The following is a 24,291-nucleotide window of genomic DNA, read 5'->3' as shown; positions in this document are numbered from 1 at the left end:
ACCTCCTTTGTCCTTGGGATTGTTTCTACTCATTCTTTATGATTTCTCACTCCAAAATCTTAGTAGTAGTTGTTCGGGGCAATGTAGTTAAGTCAGACTGACTTCATTGTTTGGAGGCTGGTTTCACGCGGGACTACAAGATTACTGCAACGTCTGCAAATTCTGTTTTCAAAAGATTTTATTGGCCAAAGACAATATTTTGTCGTTGTTGTTGTTGTTGTTCATTCTTACCTGTGAAAGGTAAGCATGTGATCCAGTTTCAACTGTAAAACGCTTTGAACAGCTCCACGCAGCACCTGAATAATGCTCCTCTATTTATATGTTTGCCACATCAAATATGGCGGCAAAGTTAACGCTCAATGCGGCGTCTACCTATATATGTCTATGATTATAGCCAGTCATTTTGATCAGCTTGGTCCACTCTGTCATCATCATAGCATAAAAGTTTGATGTCAAATATATCATTTCTTTTACAATGTCTGTTGTCATCATTTACACAACTTAAACATTTTTCTTAAACATCTGTCATTATTTCTAGCATTAGATAAAAATGCTTACTGGATAAAAATGCTGAGAAAAACTGCTTTAATATTCCTCAGTAGAAGCATTTCTCAGCTGATCTAATCTCAGCTTCACTGATTCATGATGGCTGTCTGACAACCACAGTGGAGATATTTCACTGAGTTAAAGGTCAGAGTTCAGTCACAGTTTCATATTTAACTGAAAACTTGTAGAGCAGCTTTCCAAATCTGTAATAGTGAATGGTCAATTGACTGGTTCTTATAGCGCTTTTCCACTCCACCTAAGCACTCCAAGCGCTTTATACAATGCCCAGAATGTAAAGGTAAATCAATAAAAGTCAAACATAAGAAATGTCTCAGCTTTATAGGTTTTAAATATTTCAGTACAGTTTTGGGAGGACGAGCCATTTAAAATAACACATGCAGAGCGTGTCAGGAAAAATGAAGCCATTATGAATGGATCCAGATGGGATGAGCTGGGAAATGGCTGGAGCCTGAAGTGGATCTATCCGGTCTGAATCCATGAGCGTTGTCTGCTTTGGATCCTTCCTTCTGTGGAGCTGGACTCGGACATGTTTTGCTGATCTGTTACGGAGCTGATGATCCCATCGGATGGATCCAGCAAAGCACCAAAATCACAGATTGAAGTCATTTTCAGTGGAAATTATGTTGTGATTAATGTTCTCAATTTCAGACACCACAACTTTCAAAATGATGACAACATTTAAGCCACTTCAAACACATTTAGCCTTAAAACTATTTCACTCTCATGTTCACTCAAATATTCACATGGTCTCCAGGATCCAGACATTTTTCCATCAGTGTGACCTTTTACAAAACAACAAATGATTGATCATTGATCAGTGTGTTCTGCAGACAAAGAGTCAGAGCTCTGTAGAGCCGAGTATTCCTTTGGCTTTAACTAGTAGTGACTTCATGAATTGAATTGAATTGAATTGAATTGAATTGAAGTGGTCTGTGGTCCCCACCTGCAGAACCACTCCTTTATTGAGTGGGTCTTGCTAATTGCCAATAATTTCCACCTGTTGTCTATTCCATTCCAGCATGTGAAATTGATTGTCAATCAGTTTGATTTCACAGAAGTTTGATTTACTTGGAGTTATATTGTGTTGTTTAAGTGCTTCCTTTATTTTTTTTGAGCAGTGTATACAGTGTTTTTGTTTTCTATTTCATTTTTTTCATCCTTTTCTGCACTGAGCTGCTGTAATGCACAAATTTCCCTGTGGTGGGATCATTGATGTTTTTTATCTTATCTTTGGATCAATATTTAGCAACACTTTTCAGGGTCCTGGACATTTTACTGATATGTAAAAGACCCAAAAGAAAAGTTGCAGTCATGAAAACATATTGTCCACAAGTTTATGTTCATGTGTTGTAATAATTCAACAATTATTATTTTATAAAAGGAAATAACAGGAGTGCTACTGGTGCCTCAAACCATTTCTTGTTGCTCAATAAATGCTTTATTTTGATATGTGTGAGTCTGCTGGTCCTCCGTGCTCATCTGGTTTAAAAATCCATCCACTTACCCTGTTCAGAGGTGCTGGAGCCTATCCCAGCTCTCATAGGGCGAGAGGCAGGGTACACCTGTACAGGTCACCAGCCTGTCACAGGGCCAACACAGAGAGACAGACAACCACACACACTCACATTCACACCTATGGGCAATTTAGAGTGACCAATTAACCTAACCCCAGTAACTGCATGTCTTTGGACTGTGGGAGGAAACCCACACAGACAGGGGGAGAACAAGGTGGAATCAAACCCAGACCTTCTAGATGTCATTCTAGCTGTGAGGCAGCAGTGCTAAATTATGAACTACATTATTATTAAATCCAGACAGGGAAGGAGGCCCCCTGCTGCTTCACTGAGATCAGCAATAGAGTGTTGGAGTAAATCTGTGAGCTGACTCTGCATCATGGACCAGGTTCTAACTGTGAATGATTCAGTGAATGATGCTCAAGTCAGAGTTGATCTTTCCACACAGGACTGCGGCTGCTCTTCTCCATCAGTCCGTTACAGCTGCAAAGCCAACAAACCCTCCCAGTAATATTTCTTAGAGACTCTTCACAGCACAGCTTTCCACCTGCAGGACGTCACAGACAGCAGGCTCGGTGCACAACTGCAGTTCAACAAGTTGGAATAAGAAGCTGCAGTAGGGAATCTTTGTAGGGAATTCTGATGTAGATGGTCATGCATGTGTTTGACACTTGGTAGGAATATTTCTAGGATTTTTTGGAGACTTTCATTTAGATGGTGCTAATTTGTGGCATTGAAGCAGGGGTGATGTAATGGTCACATAATGAAAAGCTGGAACAAAACAGGATCGTTGCCCTAAAAATGTAATTCCTACCAGCCTGGGACTGCAAGCACTGACAGTGAAACACAGCAGTAAAAATCTGAGGCTGATTTAGTCACAACAACAAGGAAGAATGAGCAGGGATTTATAGAGGCTGGCCTCCATACTTTAGGAAAATTAGACCTCACTTTGAAAGCCCTCCACACTAATTTTAGGGGCCGTGGACACAAAGCTTTTTGTTTATAATACTATTTTTAACCAGGCCTTATCAATGGGAATATTCACTTGTGACTAAACTCAGCCACTTTGTGAAGAGTCTGACCTGAGCGTCTAACTGGTCACAGTGATGTTTTCAATGAACCTTCACTGCGATCTTTCCTTGTCCCGTACTTCCCTAAAATTTCAAAGCCTGGTTTAAAATCCTAAGAACACTGACAGTGGTTCCTGCTCTTAAAAAGATTTAAGTGATGGATACAAAACTCAGACTCCACTTTTGAATGTTTCAGTGGAGCCCAGCTTTGAGGAGAATCTCACTGTGCCGACCCAGCTGCTGTAAAAAATGATCCTAAGGTACTGATGATTCTTCCCCATGACTTCATTCAGTGGAACTGCAGCAGATTTTGGATGAAAATACTGGTACGTGAGAGAGACATGTGTATACAGGTACAGTGTATCACAAAAGTGAGTACACCCCTCACCCCTCAGATATTTTTACCTCCACCAAGGAGGTTATGTTTTCGGTCGCGTTGGTTTGTTTGTCTGTCAGCAGGATTACTCCAAAAGTTATGAACGGATTTCGATGAAATTTTGTGGAGTGGTTGGAAATGACAAGAGGAAGAAGTGATTAAAATTTGACAGTGATCCGGATCACGATCTGGATCCGGGAATTTTTTTAAGGATTCTTCACTATTGCGGGATAGGAGGTTATTGTTGTCTGGGAAAGATGAAAGATTATTTCACAGTATTTAGATACACGTATTACAGTGTCAGTGACCCTATGGCCTTGGCGGAGGTTTGCACTCTCTGAGTGCTTCTAGTTAAGTATATCTTTTCATGGGAGAACACAAAATGACACTTTGACACAATGAGCAGTAGTCTGTGTGCAGCTTATATAACAGTCTTCATGCAGAGCAACAATTCGTCTTTAAGATCCTCACAGAGTTCTTTGCCATGGTGGAACTTTCAGTGAGCAGTATGAGAGAGTGTGAGAGCTGCACTACAAAACTGAACACACCTGCTCCCTGTGCACACCTGAGACCTGGTAACACTAACGAGTCACATGACATTTTGGAGGGGAAATGATGAGCAGTGCTCAGTTTGGACATTTACAGGTGTAGTCTCTTAGGGGTGTACTCACTGTTGTTGCTGCTGGTTTAGACATTAATGGCTGTATATTGAGTTATTTTGAGGGAAGAATAAATTGACACTGTTATATAAGCTGCACACAGACTACTTTTCATTGTGTCACAGTGTCATTTTGTCAGTGTTGTCCCATGAAAAGATATACTTACATATCTGCAGAAAGGTGAGGGGTGTACTCACTTTTGTGATACACTGTATGTATGTCATCATAAACATGACAACAGGTTCAGTGTCCTGCTGAAGGGCACTTCAGGAAAACAGCACAGGAGGAGGCAGGAACAAAATATTAACATTAGTAGTTTTTTATTTTGAAGTACTGCTTTTTTACCATCACATCACTGGAGATTTTGCCAATTCAAAATATTGATAAATTATCTTACATTCAGACCTGGATGAGTTAAAAATAGAAAGAAAATGCTCATATAACTGTAAAACATAAGTTTTATTATAGAATTGCAAATTCCCAGCCGGCAAGCGAAGGTCCAGAAGACATTCAGTTCCCTGAGAGTCTTCTGTTCAATGTTCAGCAAATGATGTTCAGCGAACGTTTGTTCATCATGGAAATTGTTTTTGCTGTGATTTTATTTCATCAGTTGCTATATATTTTACATCTGCATATAATTTTTGACCAAATTTACACAGTGCACCTCTGACGTTCTCTGAACATCGTGTGAACGTTGGGAAATGATGTCTGTTGCTGTAAAATGCGGTTTATATAAATGTTAGTGTTTAAATAATTGTTAAGATATCTCAGATATATGCACAAATATATGAAATAAAAAAGTTATATAGTACATTAAAACACTACTAAAATACAACTGTGCAAGTACAGAATAATCACAATAAGATACCACACAAATTTTATGGCTGTAGTAACATGAAGCTCTCTTCACTTATAGGTTTCACTGACTTTAACTGTTAGCTATCCTGCAGTTCCAGCTGTGTAAACCCCAGAGAATACTGGCCTTTGTGAATAATTTTAATATTCACTAAACTATAATGTTTAAGTCATGTCAAACCTGAATCACAAAGCTCCAGAGTCCAAGCCTGTCACTGTGACGGCTGCCCTCCCTCGAACTTTTCCGTCCTTTTGTGGCTGTTGCTCCTGCAATGCATTGTAGAAGAAACACCGAAAAACTCCTGTAAATAACTCATACGAAAATTCCTTCATATTTAAGCAGTACATTGCCCTGTGTTTTTACATAATTTTTTTATTGCGTTGAAAAGTATCAACATCAATCTTTCAATCAAAATGTAACTCTGCACCACAAAGGAAACATTTTCCATGCATCATGCACACATTTAACTTATGCACCATAAAATTTTCAAAGGAATATTACGTTGTCCAAAAAAACCAAAACAAAAAACAGTTCATTAATCTGATTCAAGCAAAAGGTGATATTTTCCTTGTTAGGACATTTACATGTAAAAACAATGCTAGGAAAGTAACCAGCACAATTCAGTTAGACTAAAGAGAAACAGTCAGTAATCCTGTCAGCAGAGGGGCTTACCTGTCCGAAGGTGGACGCAGATCTGAGAGTCCCCGTTGGTGGGAGTCCCCCCCTCCTTCTCCGGGGGCGTGTCCATTTTCCAGTATAAACACGCACTTTTGAGTGTCACCGAGAGGTGGCGCTTTCTCCACAAAAACCTTGTTTCAGATTGTTTTGAAAGGTTTGTTCTCCTGCTAAAATATAAAAACTTAAAGTTAAAAATGGATCAAACTTTGGTCATTTTCAACTGCAAATCACCAGAACTACTCCCAGCAAACAGGTATTTGTTCATCCATTCCTGGTTAATTCAATAAATATATATTTGCACACAAAGTTCCTCAGACTGCAGATCCAAATGCAGATGTGCAGGTTGTGTCTGATACTGGCAGAACCTAATTTTGATTTATTGTTTGCTGGAATGTCCTTTTTTTCCTGTCGGGTTATATATTGATATATATTATATATTATTTATGCTATATATTAGCATACATATAAATATTTCTATATTTAGCTGGGATAGGCAATGGCTGCATGGATGGATGAATTACATCCAGCAGTGCTGTCAAAGTTCATTTATCAGCATCTCACAAACACTCTGCCAATGCAGTAAAAGCGCACCTGGATAGAAAAACACACAATGGAACAGCATCAGTGATGGATCGGCCTCCCGGAGCTCAGCGTTCCTGTGTGGGATCATCCTGACAGACAACAGAACCAACGGCAGAAACATCCAAAGAAGAGCTTTGACTGTCCTTCAGGAAGCCTGGAGAACCGTTCCTGAAGACTGCTGAAGGATCTGACAGGAAGCTGCTCAGAGGCTTCAGGCTGTGCTGAAGAGCAAAGGAGGTCACACCAAACACTGACTGTAAAGATCTTTTAACCTTATAAACAGGTATGTTTGTACATTTCAATGAATGGCTTCACCTATTTCCTGTAAAATATGAAGAAATGAGAGATTTTGTCAGAGTACTGAACCACCAAATGAAAGTGTATTAGACCAGTGCTAACTTCAGGAACAGGTCTTTGTAATGTAAATGTGACAGCAAAGCTCAGAGCTGGGAAGGAACAAAGTACAAATACTTTACCATTACCTTGGTGGTAAAATCTGTTTTCAGAGATAAGATGTTGGTGAGGTGTTTGGAAAAGTTGTAGGTGACTGAGTTTATACTGCTGATAATGAGTCGGAGTGGGACTCCTTCTTTGTGGATCTTCAGCATGGAGTAGTTTCTCCAGGGTACAGAAGGTAGTAAGTACCATACCATACCAATTTACTTATAAAGCACCTTCAGAACAACAACAGGGCTGGCCAAAGTGCTGTACAACACATCAATCACAGCAACAAGCACAGACATCGGACAGAACAATATAAATAACAAACACGGTATTAAAAATGTAAATACTTAAAGTATCAAAAAGTTTTAAAAATAAGGAACTACAAAACAGAAAGTTAACACCACAGTCACAGTCTCACACTGGGTCCAAGGCCAGGGAGTAAAGATGTCCTTTTGAGTGAGATTTAAAAACAGTAAGTAATTGAGCCTCTCTTACTTATAATGGCAACTCGTTCCATAATTTTGGAGCCGCAACTGCAAAAGCTCGATCTCCTCTGAGTTTGGAGCACACAGCAGCATCTGGTCTGCTGACCTAAGGGAACGAGATGGAGCGTAAGGGAGCAGCAGTTCAGACAAATACAAAGGAGCGTGACCCTGTAAGGATTTAAACAAACAAAAGAATTTTAAACTGGATTCAAAATCAAACTGGAAGCCAGGGAAGAGAAGCCAAGACTGGGGTGATGGGCTTCTGATTCCAAACAAAGGCGCATTACAGGAGTCAAGGCGAGACGTTAAGTGGGACGGTCAGTGGCTTTTTCCTTTTCGAGTTGTTGTAGGCAGCAGGTGACTTTTTTCTTGTAGGGATCTTGTGGGATCACGTCTCAAGATGTTGTCAGTAGTAATTTTGGAGCGTGATCAGCTGAATTCACAACAACCAGCCGAAAAGGGGAGGCGCACCGCTGTTGTGCCTGCTCCCAGTACCCGTCACGCTCTCTGGATCAGGTGGAGCCTGACCCCACAGTGAGTGGAGCTGTGCAGCCACATGTGTACAGCTGTGTTTCACTGAGTCCCATCTAACAGCAACATGAGCATCTTTCTATTTGCTCACACTCTGATTATGAACACTGTCCTTTTTCTCACGTGCTTCTCAATATGATGACTATTTTAAATCACAAAGGTACTTGATGCTGTATGTATCAGTACAACATGAGCTGTCCAGTCTCATTAGGCTCTGCCTAATATTATTATTATTATTATTATTATTATTATTATTGCATTAGTGATACAGTTGTGCAGATTGAAGCCCAGTGTATTTAGACTGTGAGGAGCAGAGCTCACTTATGTGAGTTCATCATTCTCAGCTGACATACTGAAAGCACACCACTCACGTGCTTCCTGTACATCGATTTAAGTGGAGAAGCCTCTGCCTGATGTATTGGAAGCCTAATGTTGCAGCATCTGCTCCATTAACAGTATATGTCATACACTCTGAGCTCAGAGTTAGACCTTTTACTGGACCAGGATGAGCAGTACAGCTTACATGTGTGACTCAGGGGTGCACTTGTCTCCTGCTGTAGAGGTGGGCCTCTGAGTATGGGAGGTTCTGTTATGGAGCCAGCTTCTGCAGTGGCTTCATTTTTCAGCCTATGACGTTGCTGTTTAATCTGCAGTGGTGGACCGACCACAGAGCCGCAGACAGAAACCAGGAAGCTGATTCTTTTCACGTGATTCAAGCAAAGCTAGATATGGACACTAACATTTTTGTATTTTTGAAGACAAGCTTCACAACATAGACACAAGCAGCTGAACTAAGACAGCTCAGTGATGAAAGAGAAGCAGCATAGCTAACCTCAGGATCTTCACCAGACAGGAAATGTGTAATCTTAATACACTGAAACACTTCCTGTGGACTGCTGGCAGACTACAAAGATGTTCAGTTTGCATGCAAACGCTGGTCACGTGCAGGTTTGTCATGTGATGCTGAGTTCACACTCCTCGCCCACACAATACAGCCAGCTGTGGCAATGCTGTCAGTGACGGCAGATGTTGTCTTATACATGAGCAGGAGGTTTCTGTGTGTGCAGTAATAACGCACTGCAGTCGTGCACTCTTAACAGCTGACTGTGTGGTGTTCTGTGTTACTACAGGCTGCGCTGCTGCTGTGTTCTCCAACAGAACGCTCTGGTGCTGCCTGTTTGTCTCTGTTTGGCGTGTTCTGTCATGTTTCTGCTGCTCGTGTGGAATTTGGCCTGTTTGTTGTGTACTGCTGAGTTCCTCCTGTATGAAGGGAAATCCGTCACACTTGTCTTTCTTACACATTACGGTGAATCAAAACAACCTGTGCTCCCACTGGTGCTTTGTTTTGCCTGTTTTGGCCCGTACGAAATGGTTTGATGATGGCTCAGGGACACAGAGAAACTGGAAGAGCCTGATTTTCTCACTGACTGACTGAACTGGAAAGGGAAGCATGTACAGGGGTAAAAGTGAAGTTCTCCAGTTCTCCACAGATGGAGTAGATATGGTGATGAAGGAGGCAGTGGGTGGGAGGAAGTGCCGGCTGACCGAAGGAGGAGCCTGAAGAGGAGACAGAATGCCAAAGGGAGGGGCACACATGGGCTTGGCAGATGAGCTTTTGTCTCACTGTGTAAAACAGCACAGAGGAAGTGACTCCAGGCTACAGTGGCACTTGGCTGCTTCCCCTTTTTATCCTCTGCTCTTTCAGCTGGGCTTCTTTCTGTGTGTGTCTCAAACCCTTGGCTGACATCATGGATAACTTGAGGACTGTCTGGCGTTTCTTCATGGACCAGAAATCCACCATTGGCTACAGCTTCATGGCTCTGCTGACTGTAGGCGGGGAGCGAGTTTTCTCCATGGTCTCCTTCCAGTGTCCCTGCAACCACGACCAGAACTTTGCTTATGGTTTGACGTTTCTGCTGGGTCCGGCCGCAGTGCTGCTGGTCTTTGGCTTTTTGTCCAGCACCAGATTTTGGAGGCTCTACACCGGGTGCTGCCTCGATCCCATGAAGCTTTGCCCCCGTGGGAACTGTTTGGGCTGTTTCAGGGTGTTCCTGAGCGTTTTTACTGGGGCTTGTGTGGCTCCTGTGATGTGGCTCTCTGTGGCCCTGCTCAATGGAACCTTTTATGAGTGTGCTGTCAGCGGTCTTGATGATAATCTGGTGGTCAATCTCTTCTGTAAAAACAAGACTCTGACGTGTCGGGAGGAACTGGCCCGGGTGCCCTGTGACCGGTCCAAACTGTCTAGTAATGAGCGCATGGAGCTGCTACTAATGCTCAGGTCCCAGTCTCAGGTAAGAGAGACACAGAAAACTGAGTCATACTGCAGTTATAACTGCAGTATGACTCAGTTATACTGCAGTTATAACTGAGTTATACTGCAGTTGTAATTGAACATTATAGAGCTGTACGGCTGCAGAGAAATGAACTGTGATGATTTCACAGTGATCACTCTGAGATCTGATATTACAAAGTTAAAACACAAAGCCCCACAGACTGGAAATATGGAGTCGATTTGTGATCTGCTCAGGTTTAATGAGAAAGATCACAGCCAGGTGCATTATGGGAAATGTAGGATCCAGTGGGGTTTCCAGTTTAAACAGCAGGCTACTACTGAAAAATGTTGACCTCTGACCAGTCTGTGTGCTCTAACTGGAGAGTCATTGGCTGAACTGATTGACTCAGCTCAGACACTTTTTACAGTGTATTAGTAAATCTTAGCAAAGCAAACGGCTTCACTTAAAATTTGGATTCTTTAACTGAATCTGAAATCATATACACTGAGCAGACATAATAATAAAACCTATTATTCAAAGTTTAAAGTGAATCTTTATTCATTTTGACTGACAAATATATTTTATAAGTAAATAAAAGTATTTTCAGGCAAATATGGGGATTCTTTAAGTTGTGAAGTTCATGAAAACTTTAAGTTTGGGAAGTTTATTGATGGTAATCGTGTCATTTTCTGAGCACAGTAATCATATTCAGTCTTCTTTGCTAGCACAACCAATTAGTAAATGAATATGTATCTTATTGCAGTCCTAAACTGCTACAGAGGCTCTTCTGATGATGAACACAAACTCATACGTTTCACTGCTGAGGTGAAACTCTGAGGCTGTTCTGTGCTATAGGCTGTTCTTAGAAATCCAGAGGAGACACAAGTTTACTGTAGTATGTGAGGGCAGATGCCCCTGCTGACCACTACCTAATAAATGGCTTGACAGCATCTTTTGTTTTGCCTTTGCAGATTCTCGGCTGGTGCATTATCATTATCACAGCTACTGTCGGCCTTCTGGGGACCTGCTGCAAAAACTGTCGCTCCAAAGTGAGCTACCTGCAGCTTAAATTTAGGAAAATCTACATAGAGAAAGAAAAGGAACGCTTTGATGCCTTCGCTTTAGAGTACGCCACCAAACTGGCTGAGAGAAACCTGCAGAGCTTCTTTGAGAACAAGAAGCCTCAGCCGTTCCCTTTTCCCAACCACAAAGCCTGGGAAGAGATCTCTGCGCACTACACGTTTTCCAGGAGCGAGCAGTATTACAGCAGCCTGCAGCGCTACGTGGAGAGAGGAGACAGGGACTTCACACCGGAGGAGAGACCTGTCATGGACTTGGAGTACGGGATAGAGATGAACTAGAAAGCATCTGCCAGCAGATGTTCAGGGAACTGACCGATGATGAAGAGACTGTATCTTCTTCATCACTGTTTTTGTTCAGGACTCTATTGTGTGTGCAAGTCTGACCGAGGGAAAGCTGGCACAGCTGCCTCAGTGTGTTAAACAATGAATGTGGGCTTTAAAAGACTGATATACAACCTTCTCTAACACATGAAGGTCATAAGAGGTGTCAGGACCTGCTCAACTGTACAAAGGTGTCAGGAGCTAAGGCTGACAGGTATAAAGAAGTCTGTAACACAGTGACGAGCTTTATTACGACTTTTTATTTAACTCTGTTTAAATGTTAGCTTTGTTAGACCAGAACACCGTTCTAACCGTCGCTGTTTAAAGGGCTGCGTGGTGGGAAAGAGGCAGCAGGTGAGTGCAGGTGAGAACAGGTGCGGTGTTGTTAATCACCGCAGAGCTTTGTTACACAACAATTGGAGCAGCTTAACCATCTTGTAGGTGTAAGTTTTAAATGAAAACAAGCGTCTCAGGGTCCAGGAAGAGGCTCAGATAACCTGCAGCAGAGGAGCCTCAGTAACAGGTCAGTTTTACTGAAGCCAGTATGAAAGGCACATGTTCATGCCCACTGTCTATACTTCAAAATGTCAGTCTGTAAAATAAAAACACTAAGATTAATGTGTTTCAATAACCTGTTTCTGCCTCTGCACATAAATATTAACTTGCTCACAGATTCTGACTTTGATGAGACTGGATCCATAAAGGTCACGTGACCAGTGAAGGAGTAATGCACCACTCACATAACAACAGAGAGATTATATCAGCTCAGTCACTACAAAGACATCACAGTTCAGACTCATCCTCATCATGAGGAGTCCTTTGCTTCTATATAAGGCCCACGGCAAATTAAAGGAAAACCACCTCAGTATCAGTGCTCCTCTCCTGGAAGACCTGATATACAATCCTTCAAAAAGCCCTTTCTTAATTTGGTGTTTTCATAGTGGTTCAGAGTGCTGTCATATTTATCGTATCATATCATTTTCCTGGTCCACAGACAGCCCACAGTGGGTCAGAACAGTCCTTCTGTCAGTGTATATATATAATATATATTTTTTGTGTATCTGTTGCTTGATTCCTTTGTTATAGTATGGGACCATGGGGGGGAGGTCTTTATCAGTAGGTAAAGCTCATGAATATACAGTTAAGTCATAAATTCATGCCCTCCTTCACATTTTACAAAGTTGTCCAGTGGCCAGATTGGAGTCTTTGCCAGGCCATTTCTGACTACTGAGCCTTATGTTTAACACCCCTGCCTAAACTCATTTAGTGTCACCTCCTGCCATGTGGATGGTGGTCTCCTCATCCCATCAAGACAGAAATACTTCATCATGGGTTACAGGAAATCAGAACATTTGGTATTAACAGCACAGCAGCTGCACTATTAAAAACTGCTCGTCTGAGAGATGCAGTCAACAAACACTTGAACTTCAGAGAGTCAAACTATGCAGCTCAGCTTCAGCTCTTGTTCTTGCTGCATCTCCCTCTCCTGCGCTTCTTTCTCTCTCTCTCACACACACACACACACACACACACACACACACACACACACACACACACACACACACACACACACACACACACACACACACAACAAACCGTGGTGTTGGATCGAGGCCCGAGGGCAGCAGAGCAAAGCTCTCCACCCTCAGCTGTCCCAGCCTCTGCATCGGTGCATACATGGTACCTTCATCACTCTTCCTCCTACTGCAGACACTCTGTAGCCTTTGTGTCTCTACTGCTCACACATGTTCATTGCTGTAACAGCTGCCATTATCTGAGGAAGGTTTATAGATTTATGTATAGCATTATGCAAGGCATTTGGACATAACTGGCTTTTTGATGTTGATTTGAATGGTTTGGCAATAACACAGAGTAAACCGCTGTCAGCTGACAAAGTCCCGGTCATGCTTTTACATTTGATGCTGTCAATTCAGTCATGACTGTAAATTAAGCTGAGAACTGAACTTAGAACAAAAAGGAAGTAAATTTATGTTTTGTTGATTATTTCTTGTAACGATGCTCCTTGGCAATAAATCTGATACCGCTGGTTTATTTGCCCTTAAAGGGTTCCACGTTTGTAAGGAAATGCATTTGTGGGTGGAGTATGTGAGCTGTGGCCGTGACAACCTTCCCAAATCTTCTCTGGCGGTGCCACTGGATGATTGGAACACGAGCTGATTTATTAGATATGCTATTTTTTTCCCACCACAGTGAAGCAGGGATATGGTTGAAGAGTCACACTTGTGGTTATAGTAGAGCTGTTTCCTGATCAGTATGCTGGTGGGATGGGAGCAGGACGGTTTGCAGTTTCCACACTGCTGCTGATTCATGTTCCATACAGTGTGGAAAAAAAACAAAAACATTTTTATGTCATTTTTCTTAAGCTAAAAACTGAAAACGGGTCCCACAGACCCGGGAGAGGGTTAAGACAGTCCGACTGGTTTCCTTAGTTTGGTTCATGTAAACAATGATTTTGAGCTTAATTGCTTAAAACCGATGTGTGAGTGTCTGAACTGTTGTTGAAGTGTTTTAGATCAATAAAGTTTTTGCCGCAGTTTATGAGCATTTCCTTTATGAAGTCATTGTTCAGTGAACATCACACTGATGGGCTGCAACAAACTCACTTTTTATTGAGGATTTCATTATTTCTGCTTGAAATGCTTTAGAAGGTTTCCAGACAGAAACATCAGCTTTGCTTTAATGTAAACATTTATAATCTGATCTAAGATCAGCTTCACTGATCGATGATGGCTCTCTGACAGCCACAGCAGAGTGAACATTAATATAAACCCTCTCTTACTCTTTAACAATGAAGTCAACACAGCCGAGTTTCTGCTGCTGTTTGTGTATAAAAACATTTTTGTTCACACTATATTTGAACATGTTTGAATGAAATCAACATTTAGCAGCAGATCTGAAAAAACTGGATGAGTTGTGAGTTACATGTTGTGTGTAGTGAGTGCTGCTGTCAGTAACTCAGCTGTCAGTGAGCCGGTGAGAAGCTTCCATGTCACTCCGGAGGAGGCTGGAAAACTTTGGAAAAGGAGTTCAATACAAGTGAGTGAAGCTCTGCTGAGCAGTGATACTGAGGTGAGCTGCTGAGGACGTCCGGACCTCTGTGTCAGCGAGCCCTGCTGTTTCTGCTGCTGTTAGTGGATCACTGACCTGCAACACTTGGAGAATAAACTCATACGAATGTGGCAGTTGGTGCTGAAGGGAAAAGGGGGGGGCCTTTAATTAGTGCTTCCAGGGATAAATGCAAATTCAAAAGTTTGTGTGGGGACACTTCATAGGATCAGTAAATACTGTGATACACAACTGTGAATAAAATGAGTTGTACACCATTAATGGAGCCATGAGCACATACACACGAAATCATGAGCTTCTCTCGTCCTGTTGTACATACTGACAGAAACCTTTCTTTAGATTGTATTCATTTATTATATCAAGACGTCACAACAACAACAATACAGTTCAGCTGCACTACGTTATGAAGTGTAGTGCTCAAAAAGTGAGTTCAAGAAAAAATAAAGGTAAAAAGGAAACTAAAAACTGTGAGCAGGCTTCAGCAGCACTCAAACTGCTCAGCAAGTCTCAGTAAGGCTGAACATTATTTCACAAGTATATTGGTCATCTGCTGAAACGCACAGAATCTTTGATCTGATCCAGTAAGATTAGTTTTTGTCTGGTTTTCATCACATTTCACATGAAAACATCACTGTGGTTCCCAGACATCTCCTCTTACCTGTGCTGCAGGTGGAGGCTCGGACCCTCCTCCTCCCCAAAAACAAACACACCAGTCGTCCCATGAGCTGATCCTAACTGTGCAGTGACCGAGCTTCAGTGCAGCGATGTGGACATGCATGACTTTTATGTTTTCACTTTGGACTGATGTAGTTGTCTTTGCTGGACCACTCTGGATGTTGTTGGGCTGATGTTCAGTTCAGCCATGACCTTTGGCCTCTACTCCTTCAAAAACAGCATGAAGGCACTGAAACTGAACATGTGACGTCTGTGGACGAAAACACATCTGGAGGACTGAAATATGCAGGTGAGTAATCAGCACGTGTCTGCTGAGGCTCACAGAGGTCAGGAATATGTGGGAGACCACAGTGTGAGCTTACTGGGTTTGAAGCTTCACACCACAGGTGTACACAGGTAAAATACAAGGAAGGTGACCGCAGACTGTTCTCTCTCATCTGGCCTGAAGCGTCCAACAGTTTGAAGGTGCCTGCAGCCAAAAAAAAGCTTCTTCTTTGAATAAAAGAAACATCCATATCCTGCTTTATAGTCCAGGCCTCAGCTCACCTGTCACATGGCTGCGCCTTATTACCCTGGCTTCTGTTTAATTATAATATTTCCCGAGCATTGCTGCCTGAAGTAATATTATGTGGTGGCTACACAACCCTTTTCCAACCTCTGTCACTGAGGAGGGCATGCAGTAAGCTCTGTAGTTACTAAAATGATATGAGAAGTGTGACGCTAATGAATGAAGCATCAAAGTACTCCACGGTACTGTGGAGTACTTCGATGCTTCAAGTATGATAACCTACACGTGGCATCGGCTCAGTCTAATAACCAGCCCAGGAGATGGCGGTAATGTACGTTTGAGTTGGTTTGCCGACCGCCGCTAAATATGAACGAAGAAGAAGAAGCGGCTCCTCCGTCATCGGTCACGGACGGCGAACAGGCAGCAAACACGGTGTTAGCCGGACTCATTGGTGATGAATGTGCTAACTGCTAGATAACCTGTAGCTACACAAGCATGACAGACTACGCCGAAGAGCAGAGGAATGAACTCGAAGCCATAGAGTCTATCTATCCAGACTCTTTCACAGGTCTGAACTGCACCTCCGTAACGTCAGGCAGGAAAGTAGGAGCTAGCTCATAGCTAGCAAGTAGACTACACGTCCTTTAGCTAGCTGTGCTCTTGTACTTGTGAAAGAATAAATCCAGCCGTGGTTCCCACCGTTATTTTCATTGGCACTGGTGGGAAAAGCAAAACAAACAGTCTCTGTATATGATATTTGTGTTACTACTATTGTAGCTATCCAAATGTTTTATTATTTACAGTGTGATTACTGATTAATTAACTATTTTTCTGTTGTGCTATTATTTTCTTAGTTTTTCAGATATTTAGGTTTTTTGCATTTTTTTTAAACAATGGGGGTGAGCTCTGAGCAGTTAGTGGCTTACAGTGTTTTGGAAAACTAAATAATCACCAAAAGGCAGTAAGAAAAAAATGACTAAGTTGTTATTGTTGGTAGTACTACTACTACTAGTAGTAGTAGTAGTATTCATTTTAAAGACTTGTGTTTCCTTAGGCACCCAGGCTGTCCATATGCACGGTCAGAGGGACTCCTAAATAAAGTACAAACAGATGTGTGTGAGAAACATTCATATGCACAGATTTGTGCAAACGCACTGTTAGTAATTAAGGTCCATTGAGCTTTCCAAAGCAGAGTAACTTAGAGGATTTACAGAAGGAGCCTCAGTGTCTGCTGTCCCCTTGAAGTTGGCTGCTCCCCCTTGAGCAAAGAGGAACATTTAAAACTGATTCCTTGGTCACTATTGATGTTTTCAGTACTAAAAATAAGTCTGTGTACTACTTCAGCCAGGCCTCAGTCACACAGGCCTAGAGACCAGTTGGCAACCCTGGCTACCTCTGCTTGTCAAGAAGAAAATGTGTATTCCCAAGGTTTCTAGCTAGTGGTTGATCGCCCTGGCTGAGGCACAGTCGCTCCGGGCTGAGCGTGTGAGCTGTTAGGAACGGATTGCCTTCATCACAGTCTGCAAGCGGGCGCAGCCATTAGCATTAGCAAGCATACCGCTGCAACCACCACGCTTTAAAAGGGACAACTTTGAAGTTTTCAGTTTGTGTTGCACACAGTTTAACTGTCCTGTTAAACTATCTTGTCAACATCTTCCATGTGAACTAGCAAACAGCAATTTCAAGCACATTTTCTGTGCGCCATCATCATATACCTCTTTGTGTCTAATTTGACTTAGTGACTGCCAACAACCCCATTTTACTCTACAAACCTCAAGCACTAGCTCCCTTGAGTTTTTTATTCAACAAGCAACAGCCTTGAGTGGTTAGGATAAAAAGTCTCGACACTGGGCTCGTTCCACCTCAGTTATTATGACCTGACAATGGGAATGACCCTGTAGGTTCTTGGGGTGGTGCTCCAGGTGGGTGTATTAGCTTTGTAATAAATGTGACTTTTCACATTTACACAAAGTAAGTAGCAGTGATTGGAATACAAGATTAATTAGTTTATTGTACTGTACTGGTAAGTGAGTAGCATTGTCTCTAATTAACATATTAGGTCATAAAGGGTGCAGTCTTTACAGCAGGCATCATGAGATTTCTTTAAAACTGCTAAATGAAGGAAAATCAATCAAATTGTAGGAAATCTGTGTACTAATAGTAGTAATCTGTGTGTACTTGCAGTGCTCTCAGAAGATCCCACCAGCTTCACCATTACGGTCACATCAGATGTAGGGGAGAACGGTGAAAGTAAGTAAACTGATGCTATTGATTATTCAGTCAGCTAATCAGATAACAAGTACTTCTTGTCTTCTTAATGAGCAATAATAATTAAAAATGCACAGGTCTTTTGAAATTAACTGCTCGTTGGGTTTAGAAATATAATGTGGGCAGCACGGTGACACAGCGATGGTTAGCACTGCTGCCTCACAGAAGAAGGTCCTGAGTTCGATTCCACCTTGGCCCGGGCCTCTCTGTGTGGAGTTTCCATGTTCTCCTTGTGTCTGTGTGGGTCTCCTCCAACAGTCCAAAGACATGCAGTTACTGGGGTTAGGTTAATTGGTCTCTCTAAATTGCCCACATGTGTGAATGTGAGTGGTTGTCTCTCTCTCTGTGTCAGCCCTGCGACAGGCTGGTGACAGGTGTACCCCCCCGCTCGCCCGATGACAGCTGTGATAGGCTCCAGCCCCCCCCCCCGTAACCCTGAAAAAAGGATAAGCAGAGGAGCATGGCTAGATGGAAATGATAATTTTGTTTTTAATACTTTAACTGCATACATCTGTTAGAAATAAAATAAAGTATACATTTAGGGATGTGCGCGACTAGTTGACTAATCCTCACTATTGTCAGCAGTGGGTTAGCCTAATTATTAAGGTTAAATTGATGCCCAGTGCTGTAAATGTTTGTCCTGAATATTATGCAGCCATCTGCCACCAGATGGAGCTGCAGCCCTGACACCGTTATAGAAAAATGCCATAACTCTGTTAATCCTGGCCTGATATTTTTATTGGGTCTAATATTATTAGTTATTTTTGAGGTTTTACAGTAACCTGAAGCGCACCTCCTGAGAAACGCCGTTGTTTCCTTCATTTCCGGCTCCTTCCCCGAGTTCGTACAAAGAAGCAAAAAAAACTAGAGGGACAGATGAGTTTGCACCTTAAACTGACCACAGCAGACAGAAAAGTCCAGCTTTTTATGTTTCTGTCAGCCGGCACCTTACCTAAAACACCGGGAGATGACCGATAGGTAATTCATACGCTCCACACACCTGCACAGGTATAAACGCGGTAACATCAGCCACTTACGTAGGTTACGTCATAGCAGCTGAAGTCTGAATCAGGGGGAAGCTGGAGGAGGAAGCTGGGGGAGAGGGAGGTCTGGGCTCCCCTGCTCAGGATGCTGCCCCCACCCTGGATAAGAGGAAGAAAATGGATGTTGTGTTGAACTGATGGGTGTCGTGAATTGTAGAGCAGCGAGCATCGTTGATAATGCGCCACATTTTTAAGTCTCAGTTTATTAGTTTTACAGATGTTTTTTTCTCAGATTCAGTGATGTGTGAACATCGTTTGCAGTAACGCGTTTTCATATAGTTAACATCAATTTAAGTTTATTTTTTCTTTGTTGTTGGAGCGTCAAGTGCAGTGTTCATAATTCAGTTTAAAAATACTCAGCAGTAATATGTAATGTAACTATGCATATAGTTACATATTTACATAATGTATTCATTTATATAAAAGGAGCATTAAAACTGCTAACAGGAGGTGGGTAGTTTGTGGTATTACTCTGACCTAAAGGTACTGTTCTGGTATTGAAGTGTGTGTCCCAGTGGGTCACATATTGGCATTAGCACTTTACATATGACTGGGTAATATTAGCAGTTTATAGCCAGCATTTTGAAGGAACTGCATCACTTGTATGTTTATGAGAGTGAAGGCAGGCTTCTAGCCAGGGAGATTTCACAGGCCGGCGCTATCACATGACTGTGGGAGCCACTGTTCTAATCCTTTCAGATGCACTAGTAAAGTTTGATAGCATGAGCTCTCTGTTGTCTCTTTGCAGCCGTGGAAACAACTTTAAAGTTTACATATGTAGATAAGTACCCAGATGAGCCCCCGCTGTGGGAGATCTACTCCCAGGAGAACTTGGAGGAGAATGACACAGAAGACATCCTCACTCTGCTGCAACAGCAGGTTTGTCACTTGATTTATTTGGGTGGTTGTGGGTCAGGTGGGTTGACAGCTAATTGCCAGGTTGGTGGTTTCTTGCCCCCTCCAGTTGCTCTCAGTGGGACTCCAGTGCCTTGCATGACAGCTTCACTGCTTGTGTTATTAGTTTGTCTACATTTGTGACTTGGATGAAGCCCAGACCTTATTAGGGAATCAATTAAGAAATCCCAGTAAATCCAGAGTCTTAGGACTCTTTCTTGAGGGAATAGCACCCTTAAAATCTAACCTTGGATGTGGTTAAAGTAACACTGCAATGAAATTTTAAAGTCTTCTTTGTATACAGTCTGTGTTCACTGAACTGTACAGTGATGCATATCAGACAATTAGCAAGATGTAGACTAATTTAAAAGTTGATACAGCATTTAAGAGGATTGTTTTATGCTAGTAATATTTTTATTGTAACTCCAGAGTATATCTGATTGACAGAAGTTGTATAAGGGTCATGCTGTCTCAGTTTTAAAAAAACACCTGACCATCGTAGGTTTGCTGGGGGAGGCAAAAATACACTTAATAAAATATGCACACAATATCAGACCCCTCCTGTCATTTTACTGTTCTTACACATCTTTCTAGCATTGCTCTTTGATGGGCCATTATGTAACAAACTGGTTGAGCTAGGTAACTGCATTATTTTGGTTAAGTGTCAGGTACTGTGGCTTTATGAATGTGGACTCTGAGGAATGCAGCCAAGTTACCACAGAGTGATCGAGGCTTCAGATCGGTCCTATAAAAACACTGTTGTCTTTGCACTTTTGATCACGTGGGTTCAGTTTGACACATTTTAAAGGTTGAATATGGGGGAGGGACAAAACACATTTTCATCCAGCTTCAGTGTGATATTTCCTATAACTGACACCATGCACTGAATCCAGATGAACTTCTTTAACCTCCGGGAGGATTTTGGCAACATGCTGTCCGTCTGTGAGATTTTACCTTTCCAAACCCACGAGTCGAACCATGAAATCTGGCATGTTCTTTACTTATCCAGCATGATCGATCCAGCTCTATTTATTTATTTTTTCAGGCAAATCTGATCTCCACTCCACTCCAATGGTTTTTTTTTCCACTCCATAAAACGATTCTTTTTAAAAAACAGAGTTTATGATCGCTTACCTCTGTGTGGGGTTTGTTTCAGCCTTAGCTTACTGTAGTCGTTTTGGCCCTCTGGAGAAAACGTTGGCCTCCCTGCTGCAGGAAGTCCACAGCTGTGCCCAAGAACAGGAATTTATGAGTCACCACTGAGGTCATGATTGACCGAACCTCTGTCCATCTCCTTACTGCAGACGAAGGAAGCCAAAAATAAAACTATATGAACCAATGGAGGTGTTACACTTGTTGGTAGTATTTGATTGGCTATCAGCACTGTGTGTTTATGTTCACTCTACAGGCAGAAGAAAACTTGGGTATGGTGATGATCTTCACCCTGGTGACTGCTGTGCAGGAAAAGCTAAATGCGATTGTGGATGTGATGAAAAACAGGCAGGAAGAGGAAAAGCGTCGGAAAGAGAGAGAGGCAGAGGAAGCTGAGAAGGTAGAGTCGGGGCTGCTGATCGACTAACTGACTGTATCCGCTCTCAGCGTCTGCATTCGAGACACTGAGCTCAGTGTTACGTGATGCGTGTAGTCAATGAAAGCTGTCACGAGAGTAGGTAGGTGATATAACAGTGCGTGTGTTCAACAGGTGGCTTTCCAGGGCACAGTGGTAACCATTGAAAATTTCCTTTCATGGAAAGCGAACTTTGAGCTGGAGATGGCCGAGCTGAGGAGAAAGAAGCAGAAAGAGGAGGAGCAGGCGGGAAAACCCAAACTGACAGGTAAACAGTGTTACTCAAAGACACCTCTGTCTCAGGGCCAACATCTGGAAAGTTGACCACACATGTTCAGACTGAAGAGGTGTAATCTGTTCATCACCAGGTAAACAGCTGTTTGAGAGAGACCACAACCTGGACACGTCTGACATCCAGTTCCTTGAAGACGGTAAGGAGACCAGTGCTGCTACAAAGGCTTCTTCTCAGACGGGATCAGCGGTTTTTAGCAGATTCATCACTGCATGCTTTTAAACCCCACAGTATTTGATTGAATCAATTCAAACGATACAAAAAGCTACAAATTGAAAACAAAGTAAGCATATGGTTCCATTTGCAACCCATGTGTTTATATAGATATAAAGGATGAAATTCTTTAGAAATTATTTTTATTTGCACAGAAGTATTTCAGGAAAAAACAAAGTTCCAGGGTCAGTATAGAGCCTGAAAAGTTGACCTTTTCATTGAGCCATAGCATAAACCTCTGCTGTGCAGTGATGGGCTTTAACGCTGTCATGCTCACAGCTTGTAAAATCATATTAGATCTGAGGGTTTGAGCTGTCCCCTCAGCAAGCATCGTGCCAAAAACGTCCTTTTACGCTTACAGACCCCCGCGAGGGACATGGGAAAACACAAGGAAAAAAAAGAGATGCACTTTTGCGAGATCTCGGAAAACCTTTTAAGCCTGAATAATCCTGATTTAGTCTGAAGCTGGACGTGTTTGCTGTGTGCTTGTGTGAAGTATGTCACCTGCCTCTCCTTCACCCTGCTCTCATGTCCCAGCTGCGACTTGAAACTGTGTCTTGGCACATTAAATCTTTATGAATTATCGATCATCGGCACAGCCTAAGTGCACAGAGAAAAGCATGAAGAATTCCTAAGAATAATATTCAAAATGAACACCAAAAAGCTCCCAGTGTATTTACTGTGGAATAATTGTATTGTACGAAGTTTCTGCTAACAGTGCCATTGTTGTTGTGCAGCTGGAAACAGTGTTGAGGTGGATGAGTCACTATTCCAGGACATCGAGGACTTGGATCTGGATGAGAATGACCCAGACTTTGACCCTATAGAGATGGGCAGTGATGAAGACTAAAAGAAGGGAAGGACACTGGACTGCAAGGACCTGTGGGATCATGCTGCTCCTGTCCTGGACAGGATCTTCAGACAAGTGCATTTATTTTGAAAAGACTCTGAGTGGATGGAGAGGAAATAGTTTAAGAATAAACACAGCAATTAGTGTTCATTTCACCTGCCTGAAGAGTTAAAACTGTCATAAAGATGCTTGTCCTCCCTGTTTGAGGTGATGCAGTGTCAGTGATGTTCTGTGTCCAGGAGAGGGCATTAAAACATCAGGCACGGTCAGAGAGTCAAAGTCTTGCTTTGCTGAGGTAAAAGAACTAGAGTAACACAGTAACCTGATATCCAGAAAAATTGGGCTGTTTTTCAATATGCAATTAAAATTCTGTGACATTAATTCACGTGAACCTTTATTTAACAGTACAGGAAGATTTTCAGTTAATCTAATTTGATGACTGCAGCGCCCTCACACACTCGGGCATGTGTACCAGTGTATTGCATAACTTTAGATCATTTTAATTTGGAAGTAGCACTTCACAGCCATAAGGTCGTGGGTTCAGTCCACTGGCCAGGTTCTCCCCATGCTTGTGTGGGCTCCGTCCAGATACTCTGGCTTCCTCCCACAGTCCAAAGATATGATGTTAGCTTAATTAGCCACAGGTGTGACTGACCTGTCCAGGGTGTACCCTGCTACTCACCCTATCACAGCTTGGGGCAGACGCACACAGACATGCTTGCTTAGTTTATTTCTGTCATATTTGGGCAATTATTTTGCTGCAGCAGGTGAAATAAAAAAATGTTTCATTGTCATGATGGCTGCTCCTTCCTGAGCCTGGCTCTGCTGGAGGTTTCTCCTCTCTCAAGAGTTTTTCTTCCCACTTTCTCCAAGTACTGGGGGGGTCATCTTTTGGGGTTTTCTCTGTACTGATGGGTCGTTACCTTACAACATAAAGCAATCAACAGTTGCCTCAAGGTGTCATCCACTCCATGGAGAACAATGGAAGGAGGGTCATGTTTTAGGGCTGCTGGAATAAAGAGTCCTGAATGAGTCCATGCACTGAAGCTTAGAGTTTGAGAGATACAAGATGACAGTGAGCCAAAACACAATAAATCAACAACAGAATGGCTAAATGATATTAACCAAAATATGAGGGTGTACCCTGCAGAAGGTTATTCAATCAAGACATCCCAGAAATGCTGGTGAACCGAAACAGCTGAGTAATGGTCTAAAAGTCCTCTTTGTTTTGCCACTCTTGGGGAGCAGACTTCATTAAAGTGAGGGATCATTTTCAAAAATGCAAAAGACCAAACATCAGATTTTTTATGAGGATTCAGAAATCCTCCATGGATTACTGTGTACATTTTAAATGTAACTGTAAATGTAGTGCAGCCAGTATTTGAACTGCTTTACCCACCTCAGCGATGTGACAGCTGTAGTTAGTATTTACACCAACATAAAACACATGTTGTCC

At 42.3% G+C, this 24,291-nt stretch overlaps 2 protein-coding genes across 2 annotated transcripts; both read left to right on the top strand.

Annotated features, from left to right (window-relative positions):
• The first annotated feature begins 9,362 nt into the window (after nt 1-9,362).
• Nucleotides 9,363-12,905, top strand: LOC115776898 (calcium homeostasis modulator protein 5). Its single transcript, XM_030724709.1, has 2 exons — nt 9,363-10,053; nt 11,007-12,905. The coding sequence occupies exons 1-2, from the start codon at nt 9,511-9,513 to the stop codon at nt 11,394-11,396; spliced, it is 933 nt and encodes a 310-aa protein (XP_030580569.1). The 5' UTR covers nt 9,363-9,510; the 3' UTR covers nt 11,397-12,905.
• Nucleotides 12,906-16,082: 3,177 nt separating this feature from the next.
• Nucleotides 16,083-23,216, top strand: rwdd1 (RWD domain containing 1). Its single transcript, XM_030724672.1, has 7 exons — nt 16,083-16,276; nt 17,893-17,958; nt 19,768-19,898; nt 21,322-21,465; nt 21,616-21,748; nt 21,849-21,911; nt 22,723-23,216. Exons 1-7 carry the CDS (start codon nt 16,204-16,206, stop codon nt 22,833-22,835), a joined length of 723 nt encoding a protein of 240 aa, XP_030580532.1. The 5' UTR covers nt 16,083-16,203; the 3' UTR covers nt 22,836-23,216.
• Nucleotides 23,217-24,291: the final 1,075 nt, after the last annotated feature.

The sequence above is a fragment of the Archocentrus centrarchus genome, unplaced genomic scaffold (assembly GCF_007364275.1).
Source record: "Archocentrus centrarchus isolate MPI-CPG fArcCen1 unplaced genomic scaffold, fArcCen1 scaffold_40_ctg1, whole genome shotgun sequence".
Taxonomy (NCBI): domain Eukaryota; kingdom Metazoa; phylum Chordata; class Actinopteri; order Cichliformes; family Cichlidae; genus Archocentrus; species Archocentrus centrarchus.
This window is presented reverse-complemented; position numbering and strand designations above follow the sequence as displayed.

Coding starts and splice junctions, on each gene's coding strand:
- LOC115776898 (XM_030724709.1), top strand. CDS start 9,511: ATGGATAACTTGAGGACTGTCTGGCGTTTCTTCATGGACCAGAAATCC. Junction 10,054..11,006: donor TGCTCAGGTCCCAGTCTCAG/GTAAGAGAGACA, acceptor TTGCCTTTGCAG/ATTCTCGGCTGGTGCATTAT.
- rwdd1 (XM_030724672.1), top strand. CDS start 16,204: ATGACAGACTACGCCGAAGAGCAGAGGAATGAACTCGAAGCCATAGAG. Junction 21,466..21,615: donor AGGCAGAGGAAGCTGAGAAG/GTAGAGTCGGGG, acceptor TGTGTTCAACAG/GTGGCTTTCCAGGGCACAGT. Junction 21,912..22,722: donor CATCCAGTTCCTTGAAGACG/GTAAGGAGACCA, acceptor GTTGTTGTGCAG/CTGGAAACAGTGTTGAGGTG.